Raw genomic sequence first — 18,162 nt, forward strand, 5'->3', positions numbered from 1 at the left:
ATCATAGTTCATGTAATTTGTGTAACATTTGGGAAAACTACTGAAAGTTACCAAAAATAGTTATTCGGTTTGATTTGTGAATGTTTAACTTTTCATGAAGGTGCAAAAGTTTAATTGAATCTAATAAAAGGTCCCCAGTGTTATGCTACAAAACCAGACAAAAAAATGACATCTGAAAATGTAATTTCTATAAAGGAAGCTGTGAAGATAAGTAGAGATATCTCTCTCTCCAGAAGTCAGCAGAGCAGTTCCCAAATGTTCCTCCCACTCCACATTGCCCTGTTTATGGCAGGTGATGTGTACCACGACAGCCAGTCCAAATTGCCTGCATAAGTGGGCAATGTGGACTAAAAGTAAATAATGTGCACAAATCATGTCTGTGTATCACCTTGTAAATGTTTCTTCTACTTCAACTTCTTCAAACATTTGATTGAAAAAAGTCTCAAGGAAAATTGCATTACACAGACCTTTTTTATTGTCAGTACTTTGTGTCTGCATGTATTGTTATTTTTCTAAACAGAATGTATTTTATCTCTAATGGCGAGGCTTGGGACCATAGGAGAGTGGAAAAGAGAGGTCTGTGAGTGAATTCATTTAATAGGTTAGTAAGTGTTTTTACAAGAAATATCTTTCTGAGATCCCATGTTATTGGTTGGTGGTATATTTAATAGTTCAAAATTCACATTGGATAATACATGACTCCAAATACACTGAATTTCTATTGAATAAAAGACATTGTTTCAAGCATTGGTTTGATTTGCAGCTGCCTGCTCTGTCTGGCTGATGATCCAGCTTGTTACCTGCTGGCTACATCTCATACTGCTTGCCTTTTTTTTTTTTTTTTATTGGACATGTTTCCTTACATGTCGTCTCAGATTTTATTTGTGGAAGGAAAGATGGGTTAGGAAGCTTACCTGGTCCTTCCTGCACTGAGACACACCTAAGAGAGCCGCCTTTGTTTGATGTTTGATATAAGAAAAATATGAAATGTGTTTAAAAGCATGACTTTAGTGATAGATATATGTATAAATAGATAAATGCATTATACTTTGCATGTTTTGCAAAATGTGTGTATTTTTAAGTACATTTTATCCCATCCCTCCTGTATTTAGGCCTTGTATTAGAGTCTTATGCATTGCCTATTCCCTTATTATATTCATTCTTAATAATAATAATAATAATAATAGTAATAATAATAGTGATAATAATAATATTAATAATAATAATATTTATATCTAAACAAGAACAACAAAAACAAAACAAAAATACAAGAAACGTACACTCCACTAGAATAAATGTACATATATACAGAGCAATAAATAATGCCAAACTTGAAAACACATTTGCCATTGCACAATTTGTCTTAAATTGAAAATTAGAGAGAAACAAAGCAGCCAGAGTCCTCCTATTGTCTCAGAGTGTCTGACACTCAGAGCAAGGAGTTGAACAGGTTGATGGCCACAGGCAGGAATGATTTCCTGTGGCGCTCTGTGGTGCATCTTGGTGGGATCAGTCTAGTGCTGAATGTACTCCTGTGGCTGACCACCACATCATGGAGTGGATGGGAGCCATTGTCCAAGATGACATGTAACTTGGACAGCATCCTGGCCTTGCGGATCAGTCTGTACAACCTTTTTGCGTCCGCTACCCTCAGCCTGCTGCCCCAGCACACAACAGCATAGAGTTTAGCAATGGCCACCACAGACTCATAAAACATCTTGAGCATAGTCCGGCAGATATTGAATGACCTCAGCCATCTCAGAAAATAGAGATGACTCTGTCCCTTCCTGTAGAGGGCGTTAGTGTTCTTAACCCAGTCCAGTTTATTATCAATGTGGACCCCCAGATACTTATAATCCTCCACAATGTCCACACTGACCCCCTGACTGGAAACAGGGGTCAACAGCACCTTGGTCCTCCTCAGGTGCCTAATTTTTGGACATTAATATATTATATATATATATATTAATATTATAAATATTATATTATAGGACCCAATTGAGAAACAAAAGTCATTTATTCCAAAAGTCTCAGTTTCTGCCTGTCTGCAGCAATGTTTCCAAAAGTCTCAGTTGTCAGGGTCCGTAGTGTGGACACCATGTGTAAACACAGCAAAAGTTATGTGTTTTGAAATGTATTAGTGTAGATATAGCATAACTCACGATCCTCAAAGTTTTTCAAAGACATACTTGTTATCATACTAGAAAAGCAAATAGTTACTTGTTGTGAAAAAATACATGATGGAAGGAATATTTTTTGTTACCTTTGGAGAAAAACAAACCAGGATGTGGTGAAAGGATGAAAAGAGACTGCTGTGTTTCAGTCAAAGAAACTTTATTGTATGATCATTGACTGTCAGGCTGATAAGTTCAGGCCTGCAAACTCCTGTTGTTCAGTGAGCACAAGGTAGACAATCTTCCTGTTGACCCGTCTGTCAGCACATCTGAACAGGCTACCTCTGTAATGGTGAAGTGAGCAAAGGTGGATTAGGGAAAAACAAACAAACAGTGTAATAAAAGAGTGCTGGCAGTGTGTGTATGCCTGTGTGAGTGAGTGAGTGAGTGAGTGAGTGTGTGTGTGTGTGTGTGTGTGTGTGTGTACACAGTATATGTTCCTAATGTGCTCATGTGAATAGAATAGAATAGAATAGAATAGAATAGAATAGAATATACTTTATTGTCCCCTAGGGGAAATTTGTCATGGACTCAAAGTGCATAGTGCTTAGTAGTGGCTGCCCTTACAGACAATAAATACACATAAAAATGAAGAAACACATGACGGCTAAAGACGTACACGTAGGCTACATACACACTCATGACATCCAATGAAAGATTAAAACAAGTTAAGAAAAACAAAAAAAATAAACAGAACACCAAGTTGTTGCACACTTCCCAGGCCTCAGCGTACGGATCTATTTAGAATTTTGATGGAGGTGGGTACGAAAGAGTATTTAAAACGGTTTAATTTGCATTTTGGGACTCTATACCTTCTGCCAGAAGGCAAGAGCTCGTATTCCCTATGAAGGTTGTGGGACGGGTCCGACACTACCCTCCGCGCCTGCCTGAGTACAGACTGCTCATAGATGGACTGAAGGGGGAGCTTTTCAGTCCTCCCCATCACCTTCATAGCAGTCTGTACCAGGCGCTGCAGCTTGGATTTGGACTGTGTGGAGAGATTGCCAAACCACGCCGTAATCCCATACCTAATGACACTCTCCATCACTGCCTGATAAAATAATAAAAACATGATGTTCTGGCTGACACCAAAGACCCTCAGTCTGCGTAAAAAATACAGCCTTTGCTGTAAACAGGAACATACATAATCTACATGATCACTCCAGCTGAAGAGGTTATCCAGGTGGATACCCAGGTATCAATAAGATGTGACCTGTTTGATCTCCTCCCTGTGTATGGACAGTGGAGTATGATCCCTCACTGACCGAGGGTCAATTACCATCTCCTCAGTTTTTTTAGTGTGGACACTCACAGCACTTGTAGAGGGTGTTGAGCCTGGCAATGTCATTGCGACTCATCTCCTTAGCATTGCCAAAGGACACGTTGGAGTTAGGGATGGGGACCATGGTGGGCTGGTTGTTTCTAGAGAAGGCATACCTACAACAGGAAACAGAGAAGTTAGAATGAACCACAACACATCCTGCATACACAAACCACACGTGTCGTAACACACAGCAGAGCTGAAGAGAAGCCCCTCACCTGTGGTACTGCATGACAGAGTTGTAATCGTAGGGAGTGCCCTGGTTGAGGGTGGCAATCTTTCTGAAGTTGTGCTCCATTCCTAAAAATACAGGATAAAGTGAACATTGTTTGGTTTCAATTCACATTGGCTTTTGACAGAAAGAGCTCAGCTGCAGGAGAAAGAGCCCAAAAGGCTGCAGGGCTCTGTGGTTTGGCACTTCTGGTTTTATATTCAGAAAGTATTGTGTTCCTGGACCTGTGATGATGGAGCTCTTTTTGTCCACTGGTCCACTTTTTACATTTTCAGCCATGAAGAGAAGTAGGGTTGTGGAAACAGGTTCTTTCAAAGGTCTAAAGATTCTTAACATTAGTTTGAACGGTATCGGTATGTCACATGTCTAATGTTCCTGCTTTTTTGCTCTCAGAATGGATCTCTGTCCCAAACAATGTTGAAGCACATATCACAGTGTAAAAATACTCCAACACAAGTAAAATTCTTGCAGTCAAAATAAACAAGACCAAGAGGCTCTCTGATGCTGGAAGTACACAACAATCTTACAATGACAATGCTCACCTACCAGTGTTGAGCAGCTATTATATTTACCATGTTCACTATCTTAGTTTAGCAATCTCATCTGTGTTTTTGTTTACAGAAGCCATGAAGTCCAGCACAGCGTGTAAGGCAAAACAAATCTTTTAGAATGCACTGCAGTGTACTGGATCCGCTTTGTAATACCGCTTTCCACTGGTCAAAAATCCCACTTAAACCCGCTAAGATCGGGCTTTTGTGTGCAATGGGAATGTCTAAACTCTGCAGTAGACCCGGGTTTTTATCACCTCGGCTCGGTTTTGATCTCAACATAAGACCCGAGTGAACAGGCTAAATCCCACCGCACAAAGTGATGACGCTTTATCACGTGGCACGTAAGTAAATAAGGAATTTGGGATGCATCTATCTAAGGATGGTTTATTACTGGACACAGTGTTGGAGGTGGAGCCCTGTTCATTCCTATGAAAGCTGCTCAGTGGCCAAAAAAGCTTGACTTCCCGGCTGTGAAAATTCCTGGATCACCGACCGATCACCTAACCTGAATGAGAATAAAATTATTTAATGGTGCTGCTCTTCTAGACTTTCCAAATGCGTTTAAAAAACCTGTGTAGACCCGCTAATTTTGGTGGAAAAGCGGTATAATATGCCATTCTGAATAATAAACAGTTCCATTACCAGACACAACATTCTGCAGCAGGACTCTGATGTGGTTGTCCCGGTCAGAACGGGTCTGTTCATGGTTGAATCCCAGAGCATGGAGCAGCTCATGCTGGACGGTGCCATGATAAAGGCATCCACTGCGGGCCAGGGACACCACCTGCTTACCGCCACTACGGCCAACATAGGAGTAACAGCTGGAAAGGATCAGAGGTGAGTTAGTGAACACTGACGACTGAGAAAAGCTTTCAGCTCAAACTTAAGTTGTAAGTGTAAGCAGCTTTTTAAAAATTTTACCCATTCTGGGACTCAATGCTCAGCCAGTCACGGTCACTGCTTCTGCTGGGCCTGAAGCGGATGCAGGAGAAGGAGGAGAAGGACTCCAGTCCACGGGTGATGATGGCCTTCTCACGGGAGGCTGGCAGGACAATTCCACACAACATTATCGCATTATATTCCAGATGGTTATGTATTCACAACAGCAAATGGAGAGTGACACTACTCCATAGAGTATATATTTTACACTATAGAATAAAACTGAGTATTCATAGTTTATAGACTAGAGAATATAATCAATCCAAGACAAAACTGACAGATGGATGGGACTGAGAAAAAATTACAGATCATCAGAGATCTGTGATCAATACACAGCACACTCAGACTAATGATATTTCAGAGCCATGAGTGGGATCATACAAAAAAGGATCAATGAGTAAGACAGACTAGACATATTCAACACTGAACCCCTGTGTCTCTGCTTTCTCTCTGCTGCAAGGGGATGAAGAGGGGGATGACAAGGAGGAAGCATTTTTGGTCATTTTGCTAACGAGGGGGGTGGCATCCCCACCCATCCCCCCCAAATCGCCTACTGGTTGTTTGAAGGCTTAATCTTACTTGGCTTGTGAGTATCTTCAAGTCTGTTTAAATAGTCGGCCAGGCCTATGCAAGAGATGCAAATTGGATGATCGACTTAAAAGTTTCTAATTTACTGCTTTGTGAATCCTTACTGTGTTCAATTTTACCTCTTACTGACCGCTACTCCTTTTTGTCTTTCATGTCATGACTACCAAGGACCGGGCTACTGCTAACAATGGATTTACTGTTAACAGTGAGCAACAAACATGCCCTTGTCTGGTTGATTTTGGTGTATGATCCGGTAGATCTCTGCTCTGTCTCACTCCTAGGCTTGTGTGGGACACTTACAGAAGTGATTGGCGATGTAATATGGGATGTAGACCTTCCCATCAGTCCACTTCCCCCACATGCAGCCTCGGCTGGTGCAAGGGTCTGCGTTTTTCTCTGCCTCACTGTCAACGGCAATGTCTCCTCCAGTCAGGATGGGATCATCTTCGGAATGGACTGAAACACATCATACAGACAAACTTGAAATCCTGTTAAACCGTGACTGTGAATACGATAAGAAAATTAATTGAACCATCAACAGCTGCCATGAGGAACATGGTGACACTCACTCAGATTACTGTTGGCTCTCTCCAGGAGTTCAGAGACGGAGAGGTCTCCTGAGTCCTCCTCTGCAATGTTCTGCAGGAGGTGCAGTGTGGATTAGGTGTAAAACAAACAAACAAAAACAGACAGATTAGAAATAAATAGAGGCAAAGGAATAGAAATGACATTTTTGTGGTTACAGAATTTATCTGCCAAACGTCTGAATACTGTAACTTAATGTGTCATTTTCACATTACAGCTGTTAGAGGCAGCCGATCTTTAACATGCATTGCTTGTAGATGTGATAAACACCTACAAGTGCTGTGATGCAGCTCAACAAATGGCCTGATATCACAGTGTGCTGTCAGAATCAATTGTTCCTCTGTGATCCTACCGCATTGTCAGCCCAACAGCAGGCAGACAGCAGCAGCAGAGCCAGAGTGGATAACCTTAAAACAGATGTGCAAGCCATCCCAGCAGACCTGCAGGACACAGACACAAATCAGCTACAGCTTCCACCCAGACAAAAGAGAACCAAGAAACTCTGACTGAAAGAAAGTGCACCATTCTCTATCACATTCTGCTGCAGACATTCACAGCTGAACTCACCTTGGATCCTCAGTGTGGAACTGTGCAGCTGAGGTTTTTATAACTGCTTCACTGCGTCTGTAAGCCCAAATATAGCACCTGAGAAATTGAAAGAATCAGCAAAACTCACAGGTTTATCGGTCATGTGATGCACATACTCAGATAGACTTACAGTAAGACCCCCATACCACTATGGGTGTGAAAAAGGACACGTGTTGCAGTTGCACCCTCTGTGACAATCTATTACAGAGTGAATACAAGTTGATTTAAATCTATTCCTCTTTTCACGAATATAAGTTATGGAATGCTAGGCAAGGGCTTAGGAAATAAGACTTGGTGTATTGTAACAACAAGTCCAATGAGCTCAACTGCAATAGTATAATACTAATATTACTCACTGTGCTGGCTCTGTATTCAGAGCAAAGTCAGATAACAGGCTTATCACATACAGTATGTGCAGCATTTGATCACCTGTGTATGTTTATCGAGCCGCTTCACTTGGCCCTGTACATGGAGGCCAACATGTGAGAATGACAGAAAGTGTGAATATTGCTGATCACCTGCGCAGGTTCACATAGGTCTGTTTCAAGAATAAATGTTCGCCTTGTTTTTGATTAAAAAACGCTTTTGAGCGCCACAAAACCCACAAAATGACATGTTTCACTATCATAATTTGAGCCATTCAGTCGAATTACAGTCGGAAAGTCTACAAGAGCCGCACGATTAAATTAATGCATCTCCCTTCAAGTTAGCCAGGCGCTAAACTGGAAGTTAGCCAGCTCGGTTGGTGATCAAGGTATTTTCATAGCCGGGAGGTTGAGCTTTGTTGGCTTTAAAACACCACTGAGCAGCTATCACTGTGTGGCCGGGTGAGCCACCGCTCCCCTGCCACTGCATGGCGCTGTGCCAGCATGTGCAGGTTAATTGTTGGGCGGGCTGCGGGTGATTAAAACCAGGTGTGTTGGTCGCCGCTCTCCCTCTCTGCTTCTGCCGTGCGTCTGGCGTGTTGGTCGGCGTGCATGTCCGTGTCTCCCCGTCGTGTTATTTAGGTAGGCACCCTGTTTTATTTGCCATTACATCGCCAATTTATTCGGCAATGGGGCTTCGTCCTCCCGCTCCGTTCAGTGCTGAGAGCGACGGGGAGCCGGAGGGAGCGAGCGGTTCGGTGGGCGCAGGTCGGGTGCAGTAGAGCTCAGAGGTACGCTGCTCGTATTCGTCTGGGGTTCTGCTGCAGTTTTTCACCTATTGCACTAGTTGTGACACGTTCCAGCGCCCCCCCCTTCTCCTAGTTCTGCATCAATCATTTGGCGTCCTGGTGTGTTTCCGGTCATCGGCCACCACGAAAGGGTTGCTGCTGTCCTGGCTCGGCTCTGGTTGGACTGGGATGCACGATACTGTCTCGGGTCACTGTATGTGATAACAACCTCAGGCCCAGTGTGAAGGCGTCACGCCACTATCGTGCCCACACCACGAAAATCCGGTTTGAATGGTTCACCTGTTGTCTCCTTTTGATTTAACACATTTACTTTATTGATTTAAATATCAAAGATTTCTTTGTGCATTTAATTTAGGTCGTACTTAGTTTATTTGTTTGCTAATAGTTTGGATTGTTTTTGTTTATTGTATTAAGTCGATTTTGGGTTAAAATATTTTCTTTCTTTGCTTAATATTTGATCCCAATCTAAGTTGATTTTATATTGTTGTCAATCCTCTTTAACTCCTTAGTTGTAAATTGTTATTTCCTTTTTTGTGATATATAAATTATTTCTATTTTGTTTTGATATTTTCTTCGGTATTAATGGATTAATTGTGTATTTGGTTTCTTTTTCTTGCTTTTTAAAACCATAGATTCCCCCCAGATGTCCCCACACTGTGCCTTGTGTTAATTTTGTGCTTTTCTTGTTTTACAACAGGTGCTGAGGCCCAAGCGAGCGGCAGTCCTCCCCTGGTGGTGGTGTTTGACACAGTTTTGGTTGCAGTGCACTGGTGGTTTATAGTTTGGATTTTGTCCCCTTTTTGAAGCCCCAGCCCTGATTTGGTTCTTTTTGTTCGTTTCTTTTGCCAGTGTGGTGGCTCTCTATTTTAAAGTCATTTTAAACTCTTTGGTTAATAAAGTATATTTCTTGGAAACCACGTCCTCTGGCCCCTTGTGACTGTACGAACCTGTGTTGGCCTTGTATAGCTATTTCCTGGGCTGCGTTGTTGACGACACACACTACACATACACCAGCTCACATAAACACACACTCACACCCCTCTCATGCCACAATAGGAATGAACGGGACCCCGCCTCCAACACTGTGTGCAGTAATAAAACAACCTCAGAAGGATGCATCCCAAATTACTTATTTATTAACGCGCCACCACCAGATGTTGATAACGCGTCATCACTTCAGGTGGCGAAATTTAGTGTGTTCACCGGGGTCTTGCGTTTAGATCAGAGCCGAGCCGTGGTCATAAAAACCTGGGTCTACTGCAGGGTCTACTGCAGGGTCAACTGACCTGCGTGAATGCAGAGTTTACACATTCCAATTGCACTCAAAAGCCCGAACTTAGCATGTTTAAGTGGGATTTTTGGCCAGTGGAAAAGGGGTTTTAGTCACCTATATCTTGACAGATCAGAATATGTACAGTATAGTAGTAGTGCTTTTGCAAACAGAAACAGGCTGACTTCAAGTTGAGGTATCTGGATGTACATTTTTATTCATTATTAGTATTCAATCAAGCTTGCAAGCGGTTATTAAAAAGTTATATGAGAGTACATTTGTGATGTCACTTTATTTCTCATTAGGTCAGCACAAAAGCCATTTTATTCAAATTCTGAATTTCATGAAGGCACACTCATTAAGCCCAAGATGCCTCTCTGGTTTTGCTTGAAGATAAAAACTTGGAACAATCTGCCTCTTTTCCTCTTGAGTCCCTGTTGGGGAAAAAAAGGGGAATATGTTAAAAATACACACATGTGGGTACACACACACATGCACACACCCACACCCATGTTTCTTTTTGTTTTTGTAAAATGATTTACAGTATGTCATGTCTTCCAACAGCTATTTCATAATGCCTTCATTTACAAAGTAATACTATATGTTGATGTTTGGCTACATCAAGAAACATGGATGCACATTAATGTCCATTCACACAAAAAATACAAAGGATAGGAATGAATCAACAAGGTTCAGCCGGGTTCGACTAATACCAGACTTCCTCTATATCACATTCATGATGGTGTGTAGGTTAGCAAGTTTAAAAACAAAGCATCCAAACCCACTTACTTTTGTTTTTTAAGGGAAATGGTCTCCATGCACAGGTTCCAGGTTAGATCTGGAGGCAGTTGAATCTGCAATGAATAACAAAAGAAAGCAAAACCTGTAAAGGCTGCTCAGTTTCTTTATGGTACTGCTACAATGTACATGAACACACAGGTCGCCAATAACCGGTAATGACAATTACCACAATATTCCAAAAAATAAATATTGATATCTTGTTAATAATAGAAATATGATAATCTGTAAATAATCCAGCGCCTCTTAAATTGTTTCTGTTTCTTTCTGTTCTCATTTTGTCACATTAGGTTGCGGTAATGCGCCTTAGAAAAAGCTGCAGTAACAGTTAACTGTCAGCTAGCTAGTGTGTGGCTGCTACTCACTGATTTACTACTGCTGTACAAAATCATGTTGCAACAACAGACATTTATGGTTAAATAGACTCTCTCCACCTCCCTACACTTGTTTAACGAATGTTTAATTTTTTTAATTTTTTTTTTTTACAAAAAACAGACAATAAACAAAGTTGAGATGAATTTGACTGACTGCTTTTTTCTCTCAAAATTTCTGTATACGGGATATATCCTTATTGTGAATTCTTTTGGCAACGATAATCATCCAGTGAAAATGTGATGTTGTGACAGCCTTAGCAGGAATATAGTATATTGAGTAGTACAGGCGGGTATGCTAGTATGAAGCCAGGAGGGTAGGCGGTAAGACAGGTGAGAATGTTGGCTCTGTAGAAAGATAGAGAAACAGGTAGGGATTTATGTAGTTGGGGAGGAAGTGTGCTTCTTCATCGGTTAATAGGTACATACTGCAGCGATATAGGCGGTTCACCCGAAGGATGTCAGTAGGACTCATCTGGGTGGCCCGGCCAATGGCTACATTGCTGTTGGGGGTGGGAATGATGGTTGGCTGCCTGTTCCTAGAGAAGGCAAACCTACAATGCAAACACACAGTATTAAAGAGCAGTTTAAATCGCATCCCTGCATGTTCTCTTTTCTTAAGTGCTCTGATCACATTCAGCAAGACACACTAATTCATTCCTGCATAGCTGCATTACACATACATTATATTACTATATATTACATTTAGTGTGACGCTAATGTTTTGGGTTTCATAACTTATCAAATACTGATGCGGGTTGGCTGCTATCAGATAGTGTCTGTACTTCACGAGTTGGGAATGACACTCAAAAATCAAATTTAAGTTCAATTAGTCCATCAAGATGCTACCTTCCATAGTGCATGACAGAGTTGTAGTCATAGGGAGTGCCAAGGTTCCTTGTTTGGATCTTCCTGAAATTGAACTCCATTCCTGCAGGGCACACATAGCTCAATCAATTATTGTCTGTTTTATCACAGTTTGTCGATCAGAATAGCCGAGAAGCGCTCTAGGTGAAACCAGTGAATCTATCTCCCTATACGAACACTGTGTCTGTCTGGTTCCTTCTGTAACTTCTGTATGGTTTTATGGTTACTCATTCCAGAGGTCTCGATAAGCACATCACTAACACCCCAAGCTACTATACCTACTGAAATGTTATGATAAAGTGAAGTCAAGTCACGATTTTATTTATTTATGTGTACATTACAGTTTTCACTTGTGTTCCTAAAAGTGATAAAGGTCAATTACCCTAATTGTAACACAACGTATTTGGTTATTTATAAGTTTTACAAAGTTGCATCTATATTCTGCAAAATGGAATGCTTTTCAAATTGTTGGTCAGTATTGTCAATAAAGGAACCCACCAGGTATGACATTCTGTAGCAGGATGCGAACATGCTGGTCCCTGTCAGACCGGGTCTGTTCGTGGTCGAAGCCCAGGGCATGGAGCAGCTCGTGTTGGATAATCTGCTCGAAAACACAGCCCTGGCGATTCAAAGACACTATCTGGGCATTACCACGACGCCCGACATATGAATAACACCTGAAAGAAAACAGTACATGTTTAAAAAAGTTGTATTGTCCATTTTCAGCTGTATTTTAGCTAACACATTTAACATTTAATTGAAATTACCCCCAGATTACCACAATTATTACATCAAATGTATTGAAAATCACCCCCTTATTATTTGCTAATAATATTCAACCATTTACCAATAAGCAGTACATAAATGGAAATGTATTTAATACACCAGGAAACTTTAAACTGTTTTCTGTTTACCTGCTGCTGACAGGCATTTAAATTTTCTACCAGTTTCTGTCTACCTTCCCCTCAGCAGGCCACAAAATTTAAGTACATTTTTCAACAATTTGAAATATGTTACATGACATGAAATTTGTGGACCTGTTACATGTGTTACCCCATTGTTTTATGTTTGGGTGTTGTGGCTGCAATCATAGGATTATGATGATGTTTTTTTCAGCAATTGAAAGTAGTGTTCAATAAATACATTTTCTTTTTCACAATTTGATTTCCTAGAGACATGCCAAGAATAAATCATTTGGCTCAATCTTTTTATATTCAAAATGTGTTCTATTGCCTTTTCTAACATCTTCAGTACCCCTGCAGATTTGGACAGGCTCATAATATATGTGATGGCCACAACCCCTCCAACACAATGCCGAACATTTTCCATATTAAGGCATCAAATATATCTGTGTTCGATTCCAGTTCAAATCCTTATTGTTAAGATTGTGTTGCAGTGCTTTATATAATCTTGAAATAAATCCTTTTTTCAAAGTTTCTTCTTCACCTATTATACTTCACTTTAAAGATAAAATAATGTCTGACATTTGTAATGTGCCTGGGAAGGCAAGTAAGTTGTTGAAATGATTTTGTTATTTGTCCATCATTAATTGGCCAATATTGATCTGATATGGTCTTAGCTTAGTCCTTATTTTAAACTATTTTGCATATTTTCTCTACTGGGAGTAAATTCAACTACCAATCAGTCGGGCCTTGGCTTCTCTTGACCTCTTTAACAGGGTCTTTAACAGATTGCATTCATGCATGTATATGCGGGATGTGTATTGTGCGGTCCATACCCTGAGCGAGACTGGATGTCCACGAAGTCCCTCTGGCGATTCAAGGGGGTGAAGCGGATGCAGGTGGACGCAGCAAATGACCGCAGACCTCGGACGATGGCACTTCTCTCTCTTTGGGCTTGACAGGAAAAAAAGTTTAGAGGATATTGTTCCTGTCATCGTAATCTTCTAACTACTACTGCTAGTTAGTAGTTAGTGCCGCTGTTAAGTGTGCATGTGATATTGATTAATCATGAGTTATATTTACAGTATAACAGTGCCAACATAAAAGTCCTGTCTACAGAAAGGGACTGCTTGTTGAGACTTACAGTACTGGTTGGAGATTCGGTAGGGTACATAGACATTGCCATCAGTGGCTTTAGGCCACAGGCATCCTCGCTGTGTACAGGGATCAGCGTTCTGCAGACCTGTTGGCATTGCTATGTCTCCAAACATCACTAGCGGCTCATCAAAGTTCTTTCCTGCAGAATGACATAAGGACAGCTGAAAATGTTTTTGTTTTTTTCAAAGTACAACATTTACTTTACTCTTCCTCTCTTGGCATGAGGGTAGGTCACATCTCTGTCACTGTACACTGTAACATATCATCAAAGGAAATGAACAGTTGTAAAGTAGTTGCAGTTGAGATAAACATACCAACATTCCTATTGGCTTTCTCTAACAATGTGGACACACTGAAATCATCATCCTCAATGGTGTTGCCTGCAGAGTAAAAGAGTTGCATGTATCAGTTGCACTATGTGAGACTATATAGTTACAGAATGTTACTGTTCAAAAGTATCCACGTCTTACCAGAGTACTCCTCACTCTTTTCCAAAGAAGCCTGACACAAAAAAGTAAAAGGTAAAAGAAGACAGTTGAATGAATACAGAGCCACAGTAGTCTTGTATGAATGAAATATGTGAGTGTCCTCTTTCATATGAAGTTCACATAGACAGTTTAGTTCCAGCAGAGCTTTGACATCAATTTTAGAATCCTGTGGGAAGTGCAAGTCCTAGAGGTAAAAACGGTGGGCATGGTGGAAACCTTAAAAACTAGTATTTCTTTTTCTAAAATTTAATGAACATTTTTTAAAGGTTGAAAAAGCTAAATGGATTCATTCACAGAATTAAAACTGAATGCAATTTAAAATTACAAAGCATAGCATGAAAGACAAAATCACATTATCTCTTTTGCAATTTAACAAATGATCAGTCTTGGTGAATGATGAAGAATCTGTCTGTCCATATAAATGCAAAGTATCAGCTGATACTTACCTGTACAGTAAAACTGTAGACTGAGCAGAGGAGGACACTGAGCACAGCAGCCTGCAGGATCATGGCTGGTTGTGGGACAGCAGCAGAACAAGGAAATGTTGGGGAAACAGAAGTGTTTGAACTTATATAGGTGGGAATGTCACCTAACTTTCATCCTAATATGGCATACTGCTCACAAAAGGCGTGTTGACAAATTTTGCTCAGATGGAAGTGGCAGTTATTACTTAAAATGGACTGTGGCTTGTGTAACGTGGGCCTGTCTCCACACAGGAGCAGAATGCTGATTTTAGCAATCAATGGCACACTATAAAAGACAAAGGTGAAGCTGATCAGTTAATCCACACCTGATGTAAAAACGTTGAGACACAGCACTGTTTCCTTGAAATTATGTTTAGGCCCTGGCAGCACTGTGTTAAGGGTAGGAAAAGTGTGAAAATCTGTTGTCCGTCTTACTAGTGAAAAAGTCAGCATGGACTTGATACTTTTGATACATAATACTTTTGATTAACATAGACTGATATCACAATCTTTCCCTAAACCTTAACCAAAGTGCTTTTGTTGCCAAGACTCAACTGGTCAGGACTCAAAGTGTCCATGTAGTAATATCCTTAACACAGCCATGTGTTTAACAAAATGGCCCCTTTCATACTCAATCACCTGATACCAATGAACCTGTTTACCTGGGGAATGTTCCAGAGAGGTGTATTTGGTGCCCCTGAATATATTTACAAAAAACATTGAAGTTGATGGGGTCAAACATTAAATATAATGAAATATTATGTATGCCCTGTGCATCACTGTATACACTTCCCCCCCCAAAATTTGATCACTTTAGATGATCACAAGTGAAATATCTGTTACTCACCTGGAAGCCAAACAACAGCACTGCTTGAGCTGGTGTGTTTATCACTTACTAAAGGTAACATTTTAGTTTTTCAGTCTACAAATGTGAAATTGAAGCTAATGAATGCTCCTAAAATAGGTGATGAATAAAAATCATGTTATGCTTCTGATGCAGCATACCTTTCATATAATGTTATACTGAATGCATATTCAACACATTATGGAGATATAAGAAGGAAACGACACTAAAGAAAACTAGAATATTTTCATTTAAAGAATGGTGAATAAAAACCTGGGTTTGAATGTTTCACTGTAAATATCATATCACTTTAATTAATGAAGGAAACAAGCTGTTAAAGTACATGTGATAACAATGTAATAAGATGAGCTTTTAATCCTATAGGGAAATCAAAGGCGAAAACAAAACAACGGTTTTAGAAAATCTTCAGTATGTTATGAGCAGACCTGCCACATTTAATGATCACAGGGGTCCCTTGGAGAAGTTTCTGGTGAATGGATATGTAGGTTTATTGCTTGCTTTATTAATAAATCATAGAAATACTTTATGAATCAGTTATGACACATAAATAGATTTTTTTTTTAGGAAAATGCCTTCAGCTGCTGTGTATCCTCCTCCAAAATGACACTGGCTTTGTCTTAACTCTTTAGTTAATCAGAGTCCCCTCCAATAGACTGGTCGGCCACTTTCTGTCTGGGAAAAAAATTGAATTAATGTTTGCACATTTGCACAACCCCTCTGTTTGGTTAAGATCAGGCATGAAGAGTTGCAAAAGCCTTTCTTAGCTATATGACTTCTCTAAATTGTGGGCACTGTTGCAGTATGGTTCTGGTTTACACACAGTCTCGCAACGTCTTACAAAAACAGGAACAATGACAAAGCAAAAAGCTCAGATTGGATACTGATTTGCATTAAAGTTTTGCTTTCAGAAAATCATTGATATCATATCTTTTATTTGACAACATAACTTGTTTAAATATTGTCAGACTGCCTCAACGACAGCAGCAATATATCAAAACCTGTCATGAGTATTTCCAGCTTTAATCTGACCAGTTCCTCAACAAAAAGACTACATGTCGTTTAAAAAACAGTTTAACATATTTGCTGTTACCTCAGACATTTTGCAATAACTAATAGTACATACATCAGTACATATGAAAAAAATAAATAATACGTGCATCATTTTTTATTTTAACAAATAGACAAAAAACAAGTGTACATCAAATTAACTCAAAACAACTATGAACTACATTAAAAGTCAGTGAAAGAAAATAAATTGTAAAATAGCTTGTAAAATTATGTTTTAATTCACAGGAACCAATTAAATGTATGCATATAAAAGGAATAATAAAATGTAATGATAATTTCAACTGCAAGCAGTGATGAACGGGCCCTCGACCCAAGCACATCGGGCTGTGGCGCTGTCGGAAGGTGCGCGGCCAGATGTGTGCTGGCCCGTTGCCTGTGAAAAGGTTCCTAGTTCCTTGAGACCTATGAGTCCTGCAAATTTTATGACAATCTGAGACAAAACAACATTAGGTGGCGCTATGGAGTCCCCTGGCCACACCCACCCCCAATCATGTTGAATTATCACATTTTTCACCACATATGACGTATGTTCCGAGTTTGGTGAGTTTTGGGGTATGTTCAGGACGCCAAATATGTGATCTCGGAGGCAGGTGAAGAATAATAATAATAAACAATCCTTACAGATACAATAGGGCCTTCGCACTGTCAGTGCTCGGGCCCTAAATATTTCTGCATGTAAATATTGAAATCATGGCAAATAAATGTAATCATTTTACATCACAAAGCAGACTTCTGTAGGCAGTGCATCAGTTGTACAGTGCTGAGATTATGTGATCCAGTCTGCTGCAACAACTTGTCATCACATCACAGTCACAAGAATGAGACTGAGACATTTCTAAATAGAGCTAATGTGGCCTTGTGTCTTGTAACATGTCTACTGATGTAAGAACAGTTGAGAAACTGTCTCAGTATCATTTTTTACCTGTTTAAGAGAGACTAGAGCCTTTTCAAATTAACAGTTCTGTATATTTCCTTGATTGATATGTATAGTCAGAGGCACTACAGCATCACACTTACGAGCAGGATAAGTAATAGAAGAGCAACGATTTAAAAAAAAAACCGATGGATTGACAGATTTAAGAGGTATGTGAGAGGGCAGAAATAGTATTACAATTTCGTTGTATTCTTTCAGCTGCTTGACATTTTCAGTTTTATATCCCTTCTATCATCTACACAAAATAAAAACAGTTTGTGCTTATTGTCAGAGAATTAAAGACAATGCTATTTAGAGGTGTAAAACATTCATTATACTCTATACTCACACCTCACTAGTCCACTATATAGTCCGCTCAACATTTTGTAGTGTGTGTGAACGTATAGTGAGAAGTATTACAATATAGTTGACTCAAAGTATCCTACGATCAACTTTCCCAATTCGATCCTTCTTTATTGAACAAAGAGGAATTCATCAATCCTCCTTCAAGACTCCTCTCTAAAGAAGACTTTTCAGTGGCTCAATGACCAGACAAGATTGATCAGATGGGACTGCAGAAAAGAAGCTCTCTAATGGACAGACAGAAAGACTGGTTTCACATCTCCATGACATTTACAAGGTACACAAGGTATATTTAAAAGGTATTTATTTGAAGGTTTAGTTCTTGAGTCCTGCTACATCTATTTAGATTGTTGAGGATGAGTTCAAGAGTCTCATGGCCTGAGGAATGAAGCTGCTCCATAGTCTGGTGGTATGGCAGTGGATACTTCTTTTGCCAGATGGCAATATCTTACAAACAACTTTTGACAAAATACCAACTCTCTG

At 40.0% G+C, this 18,162-nt stretch overlaps 2 protein-coding genes across 2 annotated transcripts; both read right to left on the reverse strand.

Moving 5' to 3' along the window:
- Window positions 1-2,375: 2,375 nt before the first annotated feature.
- Window positions 2,376-9,189, reverse strand: LOC311252977 (hatching enzyme 1.2-like). Its single transcript, XM_084346640.1, has 10 exons — window positions 9,100-9,189; window positions 6,958-7,035; window positions 6,743-6,830; window positions 6,375-6,444; window positions 6,106-6,261; window positions 5,200-5,320; window positions 4,921-5,099; window positions 3,714-3,795; window positions 3,487-3,611; window positions 2,376-2,458 (listed from the first exon to the last, which is right to left on the reverse strand). Coding segments are annotated over exons 3-10 (813 nt in total). The 5' UTR covers window positions 6,821-6,830; window positions 6,958-7,035; window positions 9,100-9,189; the 3' UTR covers window positions 2,376-2,456.
- A 449-nt stretch (window positions 9,190-9,638) lies between these two features.
- On the reverse strand, window positions 9,639-14,529 carry LOC311252893 (hatching enzyme 1.2-like). Its single transcript, XM_084346524.1, has 10 exons — window positions 14,453-14,529; window positions 13,989-14,019; window positions 13,833-13,898; window positions 13,505-13,657; window positions 13,197-13,314; window positions 11,957-12,135; window positions 11,441-11,522; window positions 11,021-11,145; window positions 10,212-10,276; window positions 9,639-9,856 (listed from the first exon to the last, which is right to left on the reverse strand). Exons 1-9 carry the CDS (start codon window positions 14,513-14,515, stop codon window positions 10,221-10,223), a joined length of 873 nt encoding a protein of 290 aa, XP_084202650.1. The 5' UTR covers window positions 14,516-14,529; the 3' UTR covers window positions 9,639-9,856; window positions 10,212-10,220.
- Between the last annotated feature and the right edge of the window lie 3,633 nt (window positions 14,530-18,162).

The sequence above is a fragment of the Pagrus pagrus genome (genome assembly GCF_965226575.1).
Source record: "Pagrus pagrus genome assembly, chromosome: 1".
Classification (NCBI taxonomy): Eukaryota; Metazoa; Chordata; class Actinopteri; order Spariformes; family Sparidae; genus Pagrus; species Pagrus pagrus.

What these genes read in the sequence shown, in the direction of transcription:
- LOC311252977 (XM_084346640.1), bottom strand. Translation starts at nt 6,820, where the DNA reads ATGGCTTGCACATCTGTTTTAAGGTTATCCACTCTGGCTCTGCTGCTG. An exon ending in GCTGTTGGGCTGACAATGCG is followed by an intron (nt 6,445 to 6,742) that starts GTAGGATCACAG and finishes CACCTCCTGCAG; the next exon opens with AACATTGCAGAGGAGGACTC. An exon ending in GAGAGCCAACAGTAATCTGA is followed by an intron (nt 6,262 to 6,374) that starts GTGAGTGTCACC and finishes GATGTGTTTCAG; the next exon opens with TCCATTCCGAAGATGATCCC.
- LOC311252893 (XM_084346524.1), bottom strand. Translation starts at nt 14,515, where the DNA reads ATGATCCTGCAGGCTGCTGTGCTCAGTGTCCTCCTCTGCTCAGTCTAC. An exon ending in AAAGAGTGAGGAGTACTCTG is followed by an intron (nt 13,899 to 13,988) that starts GTAAGACGTGGA and finishes TTTACTCTGCAG; the next exon opens with GCAACACCATTGAGGATGAT. An exon ending in GACATCCAGTCTCGCTCAGG is followed by an intron (nt 12,136 to 13,196) that starts GTATGGACCGCA and finishes GTTTTCTTTCAG; the next exon opens with GTGTTATTCATATGTCGGGC.